This window comes from Ceratotherium simum, chromosome 5 (genome assembly GCF_057802395.1).
Source record: "Ceratotherium simum simum isolate JZ-2026a chromosome 5, ASM5780239v1, whole genome shotgun sequence".
NCBI lineage: Eukaryota > Metazoa > Chordata > Mammalia > Perissodactyla > Rhinocerotidae > Ceratotherium > Ceratotherium simum.
The window spans coordinates 46,594,453-46,614,529 of record NC_141904.1 but is presented as its reverse complement, the minus strand read 5'-3'; the positions used below and the strand labels follow the sequence as shown (position 1 = coordinate 46,614,529).

Here is a 20,077-nt window from a genome sequence, read left to right as displayed (position 1 = left end):
GAGTCTTCTGGAATTAGTGTTAACTCATAGCCAGTGTCCAGTAGTCCCTGAGAGTTCTGATTATTTCCTTTCCCCCAGTGTATAGTTATCCTGGTAAAAGGCCATAGGTTTCTTTGGGGAAGGCTGGGAGAAAGGCTAACAGTATAAATATCCTGTAGAAAGGGTCCTTCCTCAAAGGGACCCAGCCTCCCCATCATTCAAGGGGTTCTGGGTCTGTAAACTGGCTCAATTCTGGGAATTGATTGAGAAGTTGTGACTCTCTGTTTTTATGATTCAAGTTACACTTTGTTCACTCGACATAAAACTTTTCTGCTAAACAGATCAAGTAAGAATACAATAGGTCTCCTATCTCTTTTAGGAGCACCATGGTAACTAGCCAATGACTATTCTGATTGCTGCTTTGACTCTACCATCCGTTATAGTGACCACACCCACCTTGCCTTTGGTGGTTGAGCATCACCACTTGGCCTTTGCCACCCTGGGATACAATTATTCCCATTTCATTTATGTTTTCAAATTGAGTGGCTGCAGTTCCCATTGTAAAGTCCGGCCTCCAGAAAAGAGAGATCATGGAGCTCTTCATGAATGCTAGGGCTCCCCTTGCAAATTTATTTCTCAAAGTAAGGGTGAAACTTTTGGCTTCTGGACCCTCCCAGCGTGAGCGAGTAGGTCTTAAATGACAAATCCACTGTAACATTCCAATCTCCCTAAGCCTTTGAATTCCTCCCTCTACATTAAACCAAGGGATCCCAGGCATTTCCAATTCATTCACAATGGGCCATCTTTTGGTCCATGTTTCAGCCAGTCAACCAAACTGTTAGAGCCCTTTCTAACTCCCAAAGCCTACTGATTCAAACACTAATCTCTTTTGGAAACAACCCCACAGATACACCCAGAAATAATGTTTTACCAGCTATCTGGGCAACACTTGGCCCAGCCAAGTTCAATATAAAATTAACCATCACAATAATTATCCCTTTAATTGGTATAGAATCTCATCTAATTGGTGTCATCTCTTTCAATCCTGATATTGGTACTTTTTGTGTTCTCTTCTTTTTATCTGGATCAGTCTTGCTAGAGGTTGATCAATTTTATTGATTTTTGTAAAAGAACCACTTTTGGTTTCATTAATTTTCTCTATTGTTTCTCTGTTTTCTGTTTTATAGTTTTCCACTCTGACCTTATTTGGTTTCTTCTGCTTTGATTTTAATTTGTTCTTATTCTAGTTTCCTAACCTTTCCTCTTTTCTAATAATATTTAGTGCTATAATCTCCCTCTTTGAAATTGCTTTAACAATATTCCATAAATTTTGATGTTTTTATTTTCTGAGTCAATTCAAAATACTTTCTAATATGCTTTTAAATTTCATCTTTGAAGTATTTATTTCGTTTAAAAGTGTGTTATTTTCTTTCAAATATTTGAGGATTTCCAGAGATCTTTGTTACTGATTCTAATATAACTCCATTGTGGTATGTTCTGTTGTTGCCGGGCGGAGTGTTTTTTAAGTATCAATTAAGTCAAGTTGATTGGTGGTATTGCTTGAATCTTATCTTTGTTTATTTTCTTTCCACTTATCCTATTGAAAGAGATGTATTGAAATCTACTATAAATGTGCATTTGTCTATTTCTCCTTACAGTTCTATCAATTTTTGCTTTATGTATTTTGAAACTGTTCTTAAGTCTATAAATGTTTAAAATTGTTATGTCCTCTTGAAGAATTGACTTTTCATCAGGAAATGACCGTTTTGTTTGTGTATAAAGCATAGTTTATTAATTCATTCACTCAAATGATAGCATTTGAAGAAACTAACTTCATTTACTTCTTTTGGATTTATTTGGAATAATCTTTACGAGCACTTTAGATACTGCAAACTGCCCATTATCAGTCAAATGGTTTTTTTGTGTGTGTGTGTGAGGAAGATTGGCCCTGAGCTAACATCTGGCAATCCTCCTCTTTTTTGCCGAGGAAGACCGGCACTGGGCTAACATCCATGCCCATCTTCCTCCACTTTATATGGGACGCCGCCACAGCATGGCCTGACGAGCGGTGCGTTGGTGCGTGCCCAAGATCCGAACTGGCGAACCCCAGGCTGCCACAGTGGAGCGTGCGCACTTAACCACTTACGCCACAGGGCTGGCCCCTCAATGGTTTTTTAAAATGTATAATTACATAACGCATAAAATGTATAGGATGGTTTTAAATTGCAAGCAGTTTAGTCTTATTTTGTTGTTTTCTTTTTAAAACTTTTTCGGGAAATAACAGGAAGTTAAAAAGAAAAACTACTGTGAGTTCCTGTGTACCTTTCAACCAGTTTCCCCCAGTGGTCACATCTTACATATTATAGTATGTCATCAAAACCAAGAAATTGACATTGGTACAATCCACAGAGTTTATTCAGATTTCACCAATTTTACATGCACTTATTTGTGTGTAGTTCTATGCAATTTTATTTCCTTTTTTGATTTATTATAACTCTTTGTTTTGTTTTTAATGATTGCTTTGGGAATTATAGTATCTTTATCCATCTACCTTCAAGTGATAATATGCCATTTTCAAATAGCAGTGGTTCTCAACTTGCATATCAGTGGTTCTCCCCTGGGGGCAATATCTAGAGATATTTTCCCCCCAATTTTAATGAGAAATAATTGACATACATCACTGTATAAGTTTAAGGTGTACAGCATGATGGTTTGATTTACATATATTGTGAAATGATTATCACAATAGGTTCAGCTAACATCCATCTTCTCATATAGATACAAAAGAAAGAAGAAAAGAAAAAAGGAAAAAAATTTTCTCCTTGTGATGAGAACTCTTAGGATTTACTCTCTTAACAACTTTCCTATATATCATACATCAGTGTTAGCTATAGTCATGTTGTACATTACATCCCTAGTACATATTTATCTTATAACTGGAAGTTTGTACCTTTTGACTGTCTTCTTCCAATTCCTCTTCTCCCTACTCTCCACCTCTGGTAACCACAAGTCTGATCTCTTTTTCTATGAGTTTCCCGTTTTTTTTAGATTCCACATACAAGTCAGATCATACAGTATTTGTCTTTCTCACTCTGACTTATTTCACTTAGCATAATGCCTTCAAGGTCCATCTATGTTGTTGCAAATGGTAGGATTTCCTCATTTTTTATGGCTGAGTAATACTCCATTGTGTCTATATATACATATATATACATATATATATATATATACACACTGCAACTTTATCCACTCATCCATCAATGGACACTAAGGTTGTTTCCATGTCTTGGCTACTGTAAATAATGCAGCTGTGAACATCGGGTATACATATCTTTTTGAGTTAGTGTTTTTGTTTCCTTTGGATGTATTCCCAGAAGTGGAATTGCTGATTTTTTAAGGATCCTCCATACTGTTTTCCATAGTGGCTGTACCAACTTACAATACTACCTACAGTGCACAAGAGTTTCCTTTTCTCCACATCCATGCCTGCATTTGTTATCTCTTGTCTTTTTTGATGATGGCCATTGTTAAAATGAGGTTTTTCTAACAGGCGTGAGGTTTTTCTCATTGTGCTTTTAATTTGCATTTCCCTAATAGTGATGTTGAGCATCTTTTTATGTAGGTGTCGGCCTTTCATGTATCTTCTTTGGAGAAATATCTATTTGGGTCCTTTGCCCATTTTTTAATTGGGTTATTTGTGTTTTTTTTGCTACTGAGTTGTATGAGTTCTTTATATATTTTGGATATTAACTCCTTATCAGCTATATGGTTCGCAAATATTTTCTCCCATTCTGTAGGTTGTCTTTTCACTTTGTTGATGGTTTCTTTTGCTGTGCAGAAGCTTTTTGGTTTGATGTAGTCCCACTTCTTTATTTTTTATTTTGTTGCCTGTGCTTTCGGTGTCAAATCCAAAAAATCATTACCAAGACCCATGTCAAGGAGCTTTGCTCCTATATTTTCTTCCAGGAGTTTCATGACTTCAGGTCTTACATTTAATCAATTTTGAGTTAATATTTGTGAGTAGTGTAAGATATGGGTCCAGTGTCATTCTTTTACATGTGAATATTCAATTATCTCAGCACCATTTATTGAAGAGACTCTTTTCTCCATTGAGTATTCTTGGCTCCCTTTTCAAATATTAGTTGACTGTATTTGCTTGGGTTTATTTCTGGCCTCCTAAAGACATTTTTGTCACAACTCTGGGGTAGTGATACTGGCATCTAGTAGGTAGAAGCCATGGATCCTGCTAAATGTCCTACAATGCATGAGACAGCCCCACACAACAAGGAATTATCCAGTACAAAATGTCAATAAGACCAAGGTTGGAAAAATCCATATTTCCATCTGGTATCTTTTTTCTTCTGACTGAAGGACTTACTTTAACATTTCTTGTAGTGCAGGTCTGCTAGTAATTAATTCTTTTAGGTTTTTAATGTCTGAAAATATGTTTTGCCTTTGTTTTTGAATGATATATTGACTGGTCTAGAATTCTAGGTTGGCAGTTTTTTCTTTCAGTACTTTAAAGATGTCGTTCCATTGTCTTCATGCTTGCATTGAATCCAATGAGAAATCTATATAATCTTTATCTTCTTCCTCTGTGCATAATGTGTCTTTTTTTCCTCTGGCTGTTTTTATAATTTTCTCTTTTTGACTGGTTTTGAGCAATTTCATTATGATGTACCTTGGAGTAGTTTCCTTTGGATTTACTCTACGGCTTATTGTTCTCCACTACTGAGGCAAGCCTCTTCTGAGTACTTTACCCAATGCATAAAAGAATTGTAATTTTTGTCTGGCTTGTGGGAACAAACACTATTCCTGGCCTTGTTTTTTTGCCTGGATCTGTTTACTCAAATCCTTTGGAATGGTTCTTTCCCTGGCCTCAGATAAGTTTCCTCATATACATGTGTCAATCAGTACTCTGCTGGATATCCTAGGGGGACCAATTCACAGATCCTCAGAATTCTGTGTAGTTCTCTCCCTCTGAGTACTATCTTGTGAACCCTACCTGCCTTGGTCTCTGTGGATTCTCAGCTCTCTCTCTTCAACTCAAGAGTTTCACCAGGCGCCATCTGGTTCCCCTTCCCTACACCACTGCCTGTGAACTCTCTCAAGGCAATAAACTAGAGCACTTATAGGGCTCACCTTATTTAGTTCCCATCTTTCAGGGATCATTGTCTTTTGTTGCTGATATCAATGTCTTAAAAATCATTGTTTCATATATTTTGTCTGGGATTTTTGTTTCAGGCAGGAGTGTGATTCTGGTCCCTGTAACTCTATTATGGCCAGAAGTGGGAGTCCTTCTTTCAGTTTTATTCATGTTCAAGTATCTCTTTATTTTTATTGTTTTCTTCTTTAACCCATGAATTATTTAGAAATGTGTGTTCAATTTCCAAATGTGTGTGTTAGCTAACTTGAATTGTATCCTAACTGCATTATGATCAGTGTAGAGGACATTATTCTTCACTGTCTGGATTCCCCTGGATTGTCTCCCTCTCCCCCACCTCACTAGACAGGCAGGCTCAAAGCCCTCAACTGTCAACCCTCTCCACAACCCTCTCCAGGCACTATCTTCAGTTGAAGGAGTCTACTTCACCCAAGATCATGCTTCCTCCCACTTCAGGGTAGTGTGGTGGAGCTTGTATTCAATGATTGGTCAATGAAGGGGTATAAAGGCCCAGACCTCTCACTTCAAGTTTGGACAATTTTGAAAGGCCATCCCAGTCTGAGTCTGAAGCCAACAAAGGCAACACAGGTAACTCCGTGACTGCAACACAGCTAACTTCTCCCTCTGCTAATCCTGTTTTCTTCCCTCTCTCTACAGGTGTTAATCCCAATAACACTCTCCAATAAATTTGCTGTATGTTATCCTCTCTCTCAGTTTACTTCCCAAAAAGCTCAACTTAAAACAATTAGATGGGGCTGGTCCCATGGCCTACTGGTTAAGTTCAGCGTGCTCTGCTTTGGTGGCCCAGGTTCAGTTCCCCGGCGCAGACCTACACCACTCATCAGCGGCCATGCTGTGGGGGCGACCCACAAACAAAATAGAGGAAGATTGGCACAGATCTTAGCTCATGGCAAATCTTCCTCAGCAACTCAGCAAAAAAACACACAAAACAATTAAGATAACTCAATTTTTAAAAATTTGTTTATTTTTAAATAACTGTTCCATCTGTAATTGGAAATGTGCATACCTAATTTTATATTATTTTCTTGGTTTGGTGTTTACAAAGTTTGAACCCTAAATTACCACAAGGATTGACTCATGACTGCAAATTATTAGGAGACCTTAAATCCCAGAACAAGTCCCTCAAGCTTCCTTGATGTCTTCCTCTGCTCTTAGCTGACTTTTTTCAAATGCATACTTTCACTGTGGAGACCTCAGTTCCAATTCTCCATCTTTTGCAAGCCCAAGGACTCAAATTCTGCCCTGTGGCTGATAAAATCTAAGTCCCTTGGTGACCAAGGTCGCCAAATTGCCTCACGGTACCCAAGGCATCATCACCCACTTACCTTTCTGGCTTCCACTTCTTCATTTTAGGCTTAGAGGATTTATTTCACTTTCTTGAAAGCCCTTTGAAAGGATGTTAAAGTTTTATCCAGCATTTCTAGGTTGTTTTGTAGCGAAAGGGCTTTATGATTATCTAGCTTGCCTTTTAAAAACATGAATCTCTGCTCAATTCTGTGGTTAAACCAACACTGCAAATGTGACATTTTCTTTCAGACTCAGTAAAGTGGTTGCTAATTTGTCATGATTATACAAACTTTGGTATATATCTCAATAATTTTGTGATTTATAGGTTCTTCTGAGTGAAAATGAACAATCATTATAAAAGTAGTCATGTAAAGAGCCAAGACTCCTAAGAGAAAATTTTCTTCAATCGCCACTGTGAAAGTTTTGTTTTATATAGATTCCTAGGCCCTGTTCCAGATATGCTGATTTGGTGGGCCTGGGAAAATTATCTGTATGTATGAAATTACCTCTTGAGATTCCCAGATTTGCAGTCCACTGGCCTTAGTTTCAGAGACTGGTTACAGCTTTTGCATGTCTACAGTCCACACAAATTGTGCCGTGGGGATTTGAAATGGTCAGTGGGAGGAATGAGCACTAGACAGGTCCTTATCTATGCTGCCCAGAAAGGAGTCTGCCATCTCCTTTTTCACCCCTCACAAACCTACCTTCTGGAGTAGAAATGAACTTCAGGGAACATGGCTGGTTTTATACAGCCAACTGAGATCTACATAATAGTACAGGTTTGAAACACAGATAAGGCCAGAGAGAAGGAGTGAGACAATAACTGACTGTACAAGTCCTCTAAAGAAATAACAGAAGGACACTTTCTAATGGCTAGAGAGCTCTCATTTATGTACTATGAGTATGAAAATAACAAGCTTCATGATGTGCTTGAATCAGAAACAAGTCAGAATCACTTCTTCATTCCAAAAACAGTGCTTAAAGTAAAGCATATTGAACCATTTTCTTCCCAGTCTCAACAAAGCAAGGAAGCAAAAGGAAAAAAAAACTCAGTGATATTTATAACAAGTAAAGAACAACAGATATTTATTGGAGGAATTATAACTATTTCCTGCAAAAACAGTTTTATGACTCTAGTTTTATAACATCAGAGGTGATTAAAGACCGTCTAGTTTCTAAAAACAATCCAAGCATACTATTTTATTTATATTGAATGGAAAAAAATCAAAACAGGAAGTCTGTCACTGAGGACACAGAGCTGAAATGAAATTTAGTCTTATGGGATTTATATGCAACAGAATTACTCAGCTATTTATAGCTCTTTTTGGTTTCAATTTTCTTCTCAGTTCCACATAAGACCTAACACAGTACACACCATTAATGAAAAATACCTCTAAGTCTAGGGAGACACTTTCCTCTCTATGCAGGATTCTTTGTCTTTCGTATTTCCCTTTAATCAAGACTATATAAAATGAGAATTTATTTCACACTTTTCCTCTCAATTAAAAAGAGACATATATATATTTCCATTCCACACAAGAGCAATTCTACACAACCAGGATGTCTGTGGCTAAAAACATTGCCTCTTCATATTCCTCAGGAATATTCAGGGTACTAAAAATATAACTGAATAAATGTGAATGCACAGAAAGCCAGTAGATGACAACAGGTATGGGTAATACACAGCAGTCTACGGATACACATTTCAAATGAGCTGGGTCTTTGATGGAGAATAGAGAAGAAATGGCAGTACAGAGAGGTAAAAGGGTTGAGGGAGACAAAAACTAGCAATTGAGGGTCTGCAGTGGAAGCACACTATTAGGAAACAACAAGGTTTCCATTAGAACAGGAAGTTGAAAACAACACATTCAAAGAGACAGACCCTGACTTCCAGAGTGTATCATGAAAGGGCTTGAAAGGATGGTAAGAACTACGTAATTAAACTCTGACTGAAGTAAACAGCTGGTGGTCTTGAAAAACTCCTAGAGGAAGGTGGGTGATCAGTTCAAATTACACTGCAGAGTATTTATCTGAAAGGGTACAGGGACCAATTGTCAACATTTACTCTTGCAGCAAAAGACAGGTATCAGCCTAGAAGATGGGTGAGGACCTCCTCAAGGATCTAGTATCTTCACTTGCCTGGGGCAAGTAATGCAAAGATCTGTATTCAGATCTCTGGGTGTGAGATGACATGGTATCCTTCCTAGAAGGTATTTACTCTTGAAGAGCACAAAGTCATCTAAGAAAGTCTATTTGAAGAAACGATTTCAGACACCACAACAGAGGGATGGGAAATGTTTTGATCAGAGAATACTTCCTCAGCAATAAAGGAAGCATCAATAACTCTGCTCAGCAATAATAAATGCTCAAAAAAATAATCCCTGACAGGCACACACGAAGCTATCTGCCTGTTTACTTTTTTTTTTTTATTGAGGTCACATTGGTTTATAACATTACATAAATTTCAGGTGTACATCATTATATTTCAACTTCTGTATAGACTGCATCGTGTTCACCACCAAAAGTTTAGTTGCCTAATTGCCTGTTTTCTTTTTTTTCCTTTTTGTGAGGAAGGTCAGCTCTGAGCTAACATCCATGCCAATCCTCCTCTTTTTGCTGAGGAAGACTGGCCCTGGGCTAACATCCATGCCCATCTTCCTCTACTTTTATATGGGACGCCACCACAGCATGGCCTGACAAGCGGTGCATCGGTACGCGCCCGGGATCCCAACCTGGGCCGCCAGCAGTGGGGCGTGCGCACTTAACCACTATGCCACGGGGCCGGCCCCTAATTGCCTGTTTTCGTACAGCAGTTTTGGCAGGGCCAGTAGACAATCATGGGTAGTTTCCACATAGGTAATCAGCAGGTGAGGATGGCTGGCATGACAGAAGGCATGGAATACTAATTACAAACCCTTTCTAAAATTTTAAAAGGACACATGACAAGGGAAAAATGATGGAAGTGCCCTTACTGCTGCAGTTCTGTTTAGTCACTGCCACATGTGGGTTACCCTACCCTCATGTCCACCTAGACTCCTGGGGAAGTGCCTCCCCAAGAGTGCCCAATGATACAACAGTCCTATCCCCTGAATCTGTTCAGAGCCTCCAAACCTTGCTTTGAATAACTATGCAAAGAGGGACTATTATACCAGAAAATTATATGTAAGCCACTATCCTATCAAAATAGGACAAAACCAAACAATCCCTTTTCACACAAAAACACACCCTTCACACCTTCCACTTCTTTCTTTCCAGTAGTAACAGAAATATATAAGGCAGAACTATATAATCTTTAAAACTAAATTACAAGGTGCAGAGATAGGCTATAAATCTAACTCAAAGAAGACCGATAGCATCTTCCTTATGAAACCATGATCAAATAATTATCCAGATACAACCACCTTTCATAGAAGTGGCTACCCAGGAGAATCTTAACTGGTCTCCCACTCACATACAGAATCACCATGGTGGGCAGAGGCACTTTGGTATAATAAAGAAAGCAAGGACTTGGGAAGTCAGATCTGAGTTCAATCCTAGCGCCAACCACTTACTAGCCAGTCACCTAACCTCACTGAGAGTCAATTTTCTTGTACGAATACTATGAGGACTGAGTGGGATAATATATCCTCAATAATTCCAGAAACAATAAAGCACTATGTGCATAAGACAAATGGCATTAAGCTTAGGGATTCACTGTATAAAAAGAAAGAATGGCTGAGTTAAGAATGGGGAGATTCTAAGTATTCCCAGATGGACCTTAAGCTAAGGACTTAAAAGTTTGAAATATTGGTTCAAAATGGGTTAAGGCCTTCTCAGACGGCTGGACATAAAGAAAGGCAGAGGAAGCTAGTGAGCACTTGTAGAATTGACTGCTCAGCATTCCTCCCTTCCTCTCAATGGGAAGGTTTTTCTCAATGATAAAAGGAGAAAGGAACCAGATGAGAAAGCCTCAGCTCCTTTCCTCACTTCCCAACTCTGAAGGAGTTGTGTGAAGCTTGCAGCTGTGGCCACCATCTTGCAGCCACGAAGTTGCAAAAAATGAAAGCCAATATGCTGAAAATTATGGAGTTAAGGTGGAAGTTTGATGAAGTGCTAAGCTGCCAAAGGAATTTCAAACTGCTTACCTCTAGACTTCCTCTTAAGTAAACATGAATGTTCTTATTAAGGTTTAAGCCACTAGTACTTGCTATTGTGTTCATTACACCTGAAAATACCCTAAATGCCACCTTAGGTAAAACTTTCCCTGAATCACTCTCACTAAGTGTTTTGAAACACTGCTCCAATGTCCTATACTTAAGCTATTATGATTTACCGTGTGCTTATCCATGCCTTATCTCACTTAATCCTTACAACAACCCTGTGAGGTAGGTAGTTATTCTCTTTCTACAGATAAGTCTGAGGCTCAGAGCAGTTAAGTGACTTCAAAATTGGCAAGCTAGTGCATGGCAGATCTGGGATTAGAACACACATGTCTCTGACCCCAAAGTCTGTACCTCTTAGTTAGTAAACTCTACATAACATGTGAAGGCAGAGTCTTCCCCTAGTTTTAAGTTATGCTGACTGTATCTTTTTAAAGGTTACAAACCTACAATTGTTTCAATTTCATAAGGGGAGATTTTTTTCTTTTTTTGTAGACATACATTGAAAAGATGGAGCCTAGGTGGTTCTCTACTATCTGCAGATCCTTCTACAACTCTGGGAGACAAGGATGTAGTAAATTTTTGCTGTGTTCTTTTAAACTAACAGTGATTAAGTAAATGGATTATACATTGTGTGGACGACTGTAAAGTCAGCTTATCTTAAAACTCCAAAAGACCAACGACTGGTATTTATGATTTAATAAACAGGAAACAAGGCTCTAAAAGGAAGTGACTTGCTCATGGTTCCACTGCTACTAAGTGCCAGTATTAGGGTGCAATCCTAGGATTTGCGAGCCTGTGTTCTATGTGCTTTTCATAACACTGTTGAGGGAAAACAAGCATGTACTCACTGCATTTTAAAAATACTGTAATTTTTCCTGAATATAAAAGTAGTATATTCTCATTGTAGAAAATCTAAAAAGCATAGAAAAGTATAAAGAAGAAAATAGAAATCACCTATAATCCTATCACCCAGGGATAATCACTGTTAATATTTTGGTTTGGTATCATTTCATTCCCATTTTTTTCCAATGCATAAATGTTTTCAAAAATTTGGATCATACTTCATTGTTTTCTCTTTCATTTATCTTCCATTTTATCCAAATCATTTCCCTCATGGCATTAAATATGCTTTAAAAATGTTTACAATGGCTGCAAAACCATCATACGGATAGACCATCATTCATTAAAACCCTGCACTGCTGAAAATCTAGTTTTCTTCCTTCAGTTATATATGATGCTGGCATGAATATCCCTTCTGTTAATCTTTGTCTGCTTCTGATTACTTCCCCTGTACGGATTCTTAGAAACAGAATTAAAGTTGATGATACTGAAAAATTGCTTTTCCAAAAAGGAGCAATTAGTTCTACTACCAACAATACATATTATTTATGAGGTTTCTTTCTCCTCATTATGTTTTCTCTGGTGTTGAATAAGCTGTGAGCTATAACGATAGGCTTTCCCACACTCACTACATTTATAGGGCTTCTCCTTAGTGTGGGTTCTCAAATGTAAAATAACTTGAGAAGTCTGCCTGAAGGTTTTTCCACATTCATTACATTTATAAGGTTTCTCTCCAGTGTGAACTCTCTGATGATCAATAAGGTTTCGATTAGAAGTAAAAGCTTTCCCACACTCGTTACATTTGTAAGGTTTCTCTCTACGATGAAGTCTCTGATGTTCATTAAGGGTCTTCCTTAAGATGAAAGCTTTTCCACACTCATCACATTCATAAGGCTTCTCCCCTGTGTGAATTCTCTGATGGTCCATAATCTTTGTATTAGAAATACATGTTTTCCCACACTCCTTACATCTGTAAACTTTTTTTCCTTTGTGCATCCTCTGATGTTGAGTGAGGTTTGAACTACGGCTAAAAGCTTTCCCACACTCGATACAAGTGTAGGGCTTCTCCCCAGTGTGAACTCTGTGATGTGAAATAAGACCTGAACTCCGACTAAAGGCTTTCCCACACTCCTTACACTCATAAGTTTTCTCCCCACTGTGAATTCCCTGGTGCCGAATGAGGTGTGACTTACCACTGAAAGATTTCCCACATTCACTGCATGTGTAGGGCTTCAGTCCAGTGTGGATTCTCCGATGAACAACAAGGTTGGAGCTATGACTGAAGGCTTTTCCACACTCCTTACACTTATAGGGTTTCTCCCCTGTGTGGATTCGCTCATGTACCGTAAGGTTTGCGCTCTGACTAAAGGCTTTCCCACACTCAGTACATACATACTGTCTCTTTTCAGCCTGAATTCTCTCGTTTGTTGGAGGGTCAGAGCACTGACTACCATCTTTTTCAGATTCTTGGTCACTCACTTCTATGAGTGTTTTATTGTCTTTAACTGTCTTATATTTGAAGTTTCTCGTCTTTCTCCTCATTTCCTCTTGCTTGGGGCATCCCAGTGGCCTCTTGAGTCGTCTCTTTCCCTTCAGAGCAGCTTTCTAAATTTTGACTTCCTTGGCAATATTTTTGTGGAGTTCTCTTAAACGTATGAGATTTTGATCTTGCAGGAATGATACTTTGGAATCAATACCTCCTCAGTTCCAGTTTCATCATCTGACAGAAGAAACAGAAATTGTACATGTCACCTGTTCTACACATTAGAGGAAGGAGAATTATCTGAGGATAGCAATATGTGGTAGACCACAGGGTCTCACGGGGAAGAGTAAGTGTTCAAAGTGTTCAAAGCAGGGGGAACCGATCAAAAAAGATGAGAAAAATGAGGTTAGACATAGAGATCAAGTTTAAGGCTTATGAAAAATCAAGGGCTGGCAGGAGCCCAATAGGTCCAGCATCAAAATGAGCAAAGACTAGTATAAAATCCACCCTGGTTTTCTCCTGTCTCATGCTCTACTCCTAGAAGTGGAGCCATCTAACTCCTAATCTGGTCCCTAGAAAAAAATGAACTGAAAGATCCTTAGTTCAGTAGCTCAAATTACTACTCTTCAGATTAGTTTGGCTTTTACTGTTCACTGACCTAGTCCCCTAGTAACAGTGATATAGTGGTTGGTACAAAATAGGTGCTCAAGAATTGTTTTATGGAATAGCAACTGGGATTCAGTCTTAGGATATGACTGAGATTTCGGTTTTTTGCTCCAGTCCAGGTACTAGGCCCCTGTCTACATCCCTGTTCTTAAACTCTGTCTTGATAGGGGTAACACAATTCTTCCAATATTGGAGCCTAGTCACATCATAGCCTACTCTGTAGGTGCTGGTCTGTAGCTGGATCCAGTCGTATATGCTAGTTCAGTCTGTCTGCTTTTCACCAAGCTGTCACTCTGACAGACCGAGTCTACTGGGTGAACCTGAGAGGCTGAACTGGGGAACAGGGTTAGTTAAAGCATGGCAGGGGAAACTCTGATAGGACCTTGCATGGCATAATGGTAAAGTATCTAAAGACGGCAAAAGGGTGAAAGTAGACGACAGCACAGGCCCCCAAGAAGGGCTGATACATGAAACAATGTCAAGAATGAGCAAGATTTCCCAACTGGTTTGACAAGAAACTCAGGACATATAGTTAACCCTAGGAGACCTTGAATCTAGAGGGAGTTGGGTCATAAAAGAAAACTGAGAGATGACTTCATGATACTAACATGTGACTTATTTTCCTTTTACTATGTTCTTTTTCAGACTTGTCCATATTCATAGTTATATAGTTATAAATATACAGTACATAAAATTTTGCATCCTACTTCTTTGACTTAATTTTTTTTTTTGGTGAGGAAGATTTGCCCTGAGCTAACATTTGTGCCAATCTTCCTCTATTTTGTATGTGGGATACCTCCACAGCATGGCTGATGAGCGGAGTAGGTCCATGCCTAGGATCTGAACCTGCGAACCTGGGCCACCGCAGTGGAGTGTGTAGAACTTTAACCACTTGGCCATGGGGCTGGCCCCTTCTTCCACTTAATTTTTTTTTTTTTTTGTGAGGAAGATCAGCCCTGAGCTAACATCCATGCTAATCCTCCTCTTTTTGCTGAGGAAGACCGGTTCTGTGCTAACATCTATTGCCAATCCTCCTCCTTTTTTCCCCCAAAGCCCCAGTAGATAGTTCTATGTCATAGTTGCACATCCTTCTAGTTGCTGTATGTGGGACGCTGCCTCAGCATGGCCGGAGAAGCAGTGCGTCGGTGCGCACCCGGGATCCGAACCCGGGCCGCCAGTAGCGGAGCACGCGCACTTAACTGCTAAGCCACGGGGCTGGCCCCACTTAATTTTTATAAGTATTTCCCTACATTGCTATTTAATCTTCATATGATCATTTTATGACTACACCACCAACTGAATTCATTATAACTTATCTACAATTAGTGCTAGTGTTAGACATTTCTGTTGTGCCCTGAGGTTTAACCACTATCAATAATGCTATCATGATCATTTTATACAGATAAAATTCTCTTCCTATTGAAATATATTCCTAGTATAAAAGTACCACAAGTGATTTATTGGGTCAGAAGGAATGAAATTGTTTGCAGTACTATCTACTGCTTTTCAAAAACGTCTGACCAGTTTCCATTGTCTCATAGCTTCTTGATAAATTGAGTCACACTCTCTGAAGGAGGACACATCCAATGGTGAGTGCTCAAGACCAGCAAGAAGAGAAGAGAACTGTGAAGGTTGGAGTTCACATCTCAGAAGTGCAGGTGCCACTGATGCCAAACACAGGCACATATACACAGACTCACACCCAAGATATGAAGGGTAGGCAGAGAAAATGGTGGGGGAGGGTGGATTCTTGCCAGGATCCTGAGCACATTCCCATCTCGCTCCTGCTACCTCTCCTAATCAAATAAGAGGAAGCAGGTGGAGGAAACTCAGTGAGAACCCAAGGGACTGCAGAGCAAAGTGGGATAGCAAGTGAAGCCACCTCCAGAGTTCTCTCTGAGAAAGTTGATGGTTCTTTCTGAGTTTCTTTTCCATTTTTCATCTTCTCTGACACTTTCTTTTTTCTTCATACATTCTTAAACTAGTAATTACTGAGCACTCTCCCTATACACATTTCTGTTCTGGGTGTAACACAGGGAAAATTTTAAAAAGCATTGCTACAAAAAAGTAGAAAATTATTATTGTGGTATGAATAAATGAATGAATGCACAGGTGGATAAGTTTATATATTTACTGTTATGAAAGCCTCTCACTGTGCTGGCAAATTGTCTTCTGCTAACTTGTATAAATTTTTAATTCTTCTTTTTACAGTATTACTTATGAAAAGTTGGGAAATGATTTTAGAGGAACAGATTCACATAATTACTGGAACAAAGAATTTTAGAGATTCAGAACAAGACAAAGCCTTGAAGCCAGTCACTGGATGTCTTGTTTCTAGGCATGGCTGATCTGAAGCTCCCCAATTAGCTAGTGCAGCAACTATTCTATCCTTAAAGGCTGGTATGGAAAAGATCACAGTCTCACGGCCTTTCACAAAGAGGTGTCCAGGGAAAATGTTAATAGCCATGTATTTACACAGCTCTGTCACAAAGCAATAAATATCATTATTGAATGCAAAAAAAAAAGCATTGTTATACACTGAATGTGTCACCCCCAAATTCATATATCGAAGCCCTAACTCTCAATGTGACTGTATTTGGAAATGTGACCTCAAAAGAGGTAATTAAGGTTAAATGAGGTCATAAGGGTGGCGCCTTGATCCGATAGGATTAATGTGTCCTCATAAGAAGACATAGGAGAGAGCTTGCATTAAGAAGGTAGCCATTTACAAGCCAGGAAGAGAGTCCCCACCAGAAACCAAATCAGCTGGTCACCTTGATTTTGGACTTGCAGTCTCCAGAACTGTGAGAAAAATGTCTGTTGTTTAAGCCACCCAGGCTATCATATTTTGTTAGCCTGAGCAGACTAATACAAGCATGAAATATCATACCTACCTTTAAGGAGCTTACAATGGAGTAAATGGCAAAACAATGAGAGCAAATTATAAATTTACAAAGTATGCAATCAGGAGATGAAGGGGGCTAGGGGAGCGAACAATTACTGGGGCTTGGAATGCTTGGGGCAAGGTGCTTTAAAACGGCAAAACTTTGGCTGAGCCCCAGAGGATAAGCAGGAATTGTTTTCTCAAAAGGAAGTTTGCACAGGGCCGGTGGACTCAGAAATAAGTGGGAGATTACCCCATCATGCAGCTTCACGAGGGCAGAGGTTTTGTCCATTTTGTTCACCATTGTATTCCTAACTCCTAGCAAAGTTCCAGGTACATAACAAGCACTCAAAAAATTTTTTTGTTGAACGAACAAATGAAGGAATGAAAGAATCAAGTTGCCTGAAGTGATACTAGCTGGAAAACTGAAATTATGGGGCAAAAAATATGGATATAATTTGATGGTCAATGAGAAACAAGTTCTAAACAGAAGAGTGAACTCTACCCTTAATTTTCTTTCCCCACTCTATACTCTTTTTTCTACCTTGCTATTCTCGTCTCTTGTTACCTTCCTTCTCATTCTCACTTATCAAGAATACAGTTTTCAAGCATTACCATTCATTTCCCCTAGTCTCCATACTTCCCTCCACCCCTCAACACATAACTGTTTCTCTCAGCTTCACGAAGTGGAAAACAGAGGAGAGAGGCAGCTGGGGTATCCCATGAGGAGTATATTGAGGGAAATAAAAAGAAAGAATCCAAGAGATGCCACCTGGGAGTAGAGTGATCATGTATCCTAGTTTTCCCAGAATAGTGCTGGTTTATACCTGCTATTGCAACATCATTAATAGCCTCCTTAACTCACAAAAGTATCCCAGTTTGGACAATAAATTTTGTATCATCCTACCAGGAAAAGAATGCTTTAGGAAGATTAGCCCAGATGGATTAGAGGTGAAAAAAAGAAAGGAGGAAGAGAAATGAGTTGGGAAACAACTTCAGGAATGCAGTACGGGTGATCATTAGAGGGTCTGCCACCTCCTAGGTGCCCAATAAATGTCTGTTGAACGAATGACACAGTGAGACCTTAGTCCAGAATAATGACAGGATAGAGAACAATGAAGTCCAGCAATTTCCAGGAAAGCATGCACATATATCAGATTGGATAGAGACGATGACTGAAGGAAAGAATTCGAGGTCATCAGATCCAGGTCTGAATATCAAGAATGGTAGCATCACTAAGAAAGACAGAGATGTAGGAAAACACTTTAGACAAGAGGAAGAAAAACATGTCAGGAATGCAAATTTGAGAATAAGACAGAGGGGACAGAGGAAGTCATGAAAATGTATAAGCTTGCTGAGATAGATTTTGGATAAAAGGGCAGGTAGGGAGAAAGAGAAATACACAAGGATGTGCTATAAGGAAGCCTAGGGTGGTTCTGGGGGACCTGAGGAGGAAGCAAGACTTGTAAAGAGATCAGGGAGGACCAGTTTGAGGAGAGTCTGATCAAAAGGAAACCTAAATATTCGCCCTCTGACTGGATGGGAAATTCCCTCAGAAATCCTGGAAGAATTCCCAGGCACTAGGGAGGTGGAGTCTTGGCTGGAGAAGTAGGAAAAGGGACAGATGAGGCCATAGGGCCAGCAGGACACTAGGGGTATCCAGGCAACTATGCACAAAAGCACAATCTCAGACAATTGGCAGATGGATAAGAACCAATGAGGCCCCACAGATCTCTGACCCACAAATCCCTGAGACTGATGGGTGAGTGTTCTGCTCTCAGGACTACCACTCATTTCAGGCTGTGAGGAACTCACAAAGGGCTGAGTCCTATTCTCAGAGAGAAAGAGGTTTTACCTGGGGTAGGTTGTATTCCTTTAATTCGCCAGCAGCACTTGCCTGTTCAGGTCCTTCTGAGCAGTGGTCACATGGTCCTTGGTTATTGATTAGCTGCAAGAGAGTGAGGAATAAGAGGCAATACTTGAAAATAAATTCCAGGGAGACAGATGAGTGAAATGTAAAAACTGAAAGGAAAAAAAAAAAAGAAAAAGAAGAAAATATCAGGGGACTACTTGATCTCAGGGAGAGAAATGCCTAAGCCTTAAGCATAAAACAAAGGCTGACAACACACAGAAAAGCTGATAGATTTGACCATACAAAAATTTCTGTAATTCAAAAAAGCAAATCCGTACTATAAACTAGAGTTGACTTATACTAGAACTACTTGTGTGTATGCCTGTGTCACTCCTCCTCACATGTACACATTCGTACACATTAAGCTGTAAGCCCCAGAGAGCATGCGGCCATGCTATATTAGGGACCATGATATTCCTGTATGGATCCCACAGAGTGCCTGGCACAAAGAGGGCTCAGTAAATGCTGTTTGATTTGAAATGTGAAACAAGTTCAGGATTCTATCTAATTCTATTCTGGGTGTAGCGATGGTAAGAAGTGCATCCTCCACACATGACCACCACCATCCCTCCTCCATCTGTCCATCCCTTTTGTGCATCATACTGTCTAAACACCATGACAGTATATCTGCATTCTTGGCAATTCTGTCTCAACAATGCCATCCAAGGGCCAAAATTCCCTAAGTGACTGACCTAGTCCAACTACTTAGAGGTTCTCAGACTGTCAGAGCTGGAAGGAGGAATCTCCCAGACCTCCCAGTCTTATATCAAAATGTAGAGATGGGGAAACTTGAACTTAGAGGAGAACTGGGACTCAAGTCCAAGTCTCCTGACACCCAAATTTCAGTTCTACTACATCACCCTTCCTCCCATCCCAAAACTACTCATCAAGGTCGAGAGGCCCCCCTCCCACTTCTCTGCTTCTCTGCTCCTGCATGAATAGCTATCCAGAAATGCTCCCTTTCAGCCCTGGTCCCTATAATCTCTATCAGACAGGATTCCTGTCCCCAGACTAACTTCACAGTATAGGTCTCACCTGCCCAGCACAGACAGCCTCACTTCAATGGATCTGCCCAGCACAGATTTTGCTTGATCTCTTCCTTGGGTTTGGTGAGAAAGTTCCTAATGGGGTCTTGAATCACTGTAAACAGATAGAAATGAGTGACTTCTCTGAAAGCTCAACTCCAAGTGGACAGTCAGGGCACTGTCCCATCCCTGGGTAACTTCCCTTCCTATAAAACTGTGAGCAGTAGGGATGATCGTTCCCATTTTAAAGATGGGAAAATGAAGCTCCCAGAGATTGAACAACATGCTAAAGGTCGTATGGCTAGTGAGAGACAAGCCTTCTGTGTCTGAAGGAAATCCTCATTCCATTACACCACAGTTGCTCCTTTTACCTGTTATGTTGATATCTAAGTCTCCATATTCTCCTTAACTGCAAAATACATTCCAACTGCAATCCAGCTTTCCAGTGAAAGTTTGCAGAAGGGGAATGAGAGGGGAACTTTGCTGAGTCAAGTGTCCTTAGAAAGACAGGAAGAAATAAGGCTTTAAAGGGATGCTAGAAGGAGAATTTTTTTTTATGATTACTCATCTCTTAGGATTACTAGGCCTCAAAATCTGTTTTGTGTTTCCCCCTCCAGATTCCTGGAGTCTGCTTCTAACCCTTCAAGCTTGTTCCATTTCTTCCCTACCAGAAT

General features: G+C 39.7%; 2 protein-coding genes across 2 annotated transcripts in view; both read right to left on the bottom strand.

Moving 5' to 3' along the window:
• Positions 1-18,369, bottom strand: part of ZNF197 (zinc finger protein 197) — a 57,355-nt gene extending 38,986 nt beyond the window's left edge. The window contains exon 1 of the mRNA XM_014791147.2: positions 18,322-18,369. The gene's annotated coding sequence lies outside the window, so the exon portion shown is untranslated. The remainder of the gene's footprint in view (positions 1-18,321) is intronic.
• Positions 7,521-18,411, bottom strand: ZNF660 (zinc finger protein 660). The gene is made up of 2 exons (XM_014791188.2): positions 18,322-18,411; positions 7,521-13,153 (listed from the first exon to the last, which is right to left on the bottom strand). The coding sequence occupies exon 2, from the start codon at positions 12,973-12,975 to the stop codon at positions 11,980-11,982; it is 996 nt and encodes a 331-aa protein (XP_014646674.1). The 5' UTR covers positions 12,976-13,153; positions 18,322-18,411; the 3' UTR covers positions 7,521-11,979.
• Positions 18,412-20,077: the final 1,666 nt, after the last annotated feature.

What these genes read in the sequence shown, in the direction of transcription:
- ZNF660 (XM_014791188.2), bottom strand. Translation starts at nt 12,975, where the DNA reads ATGAGGAGAAAGACGAGAAACTTCAAATATAAGACAGTTAAAGACAAT.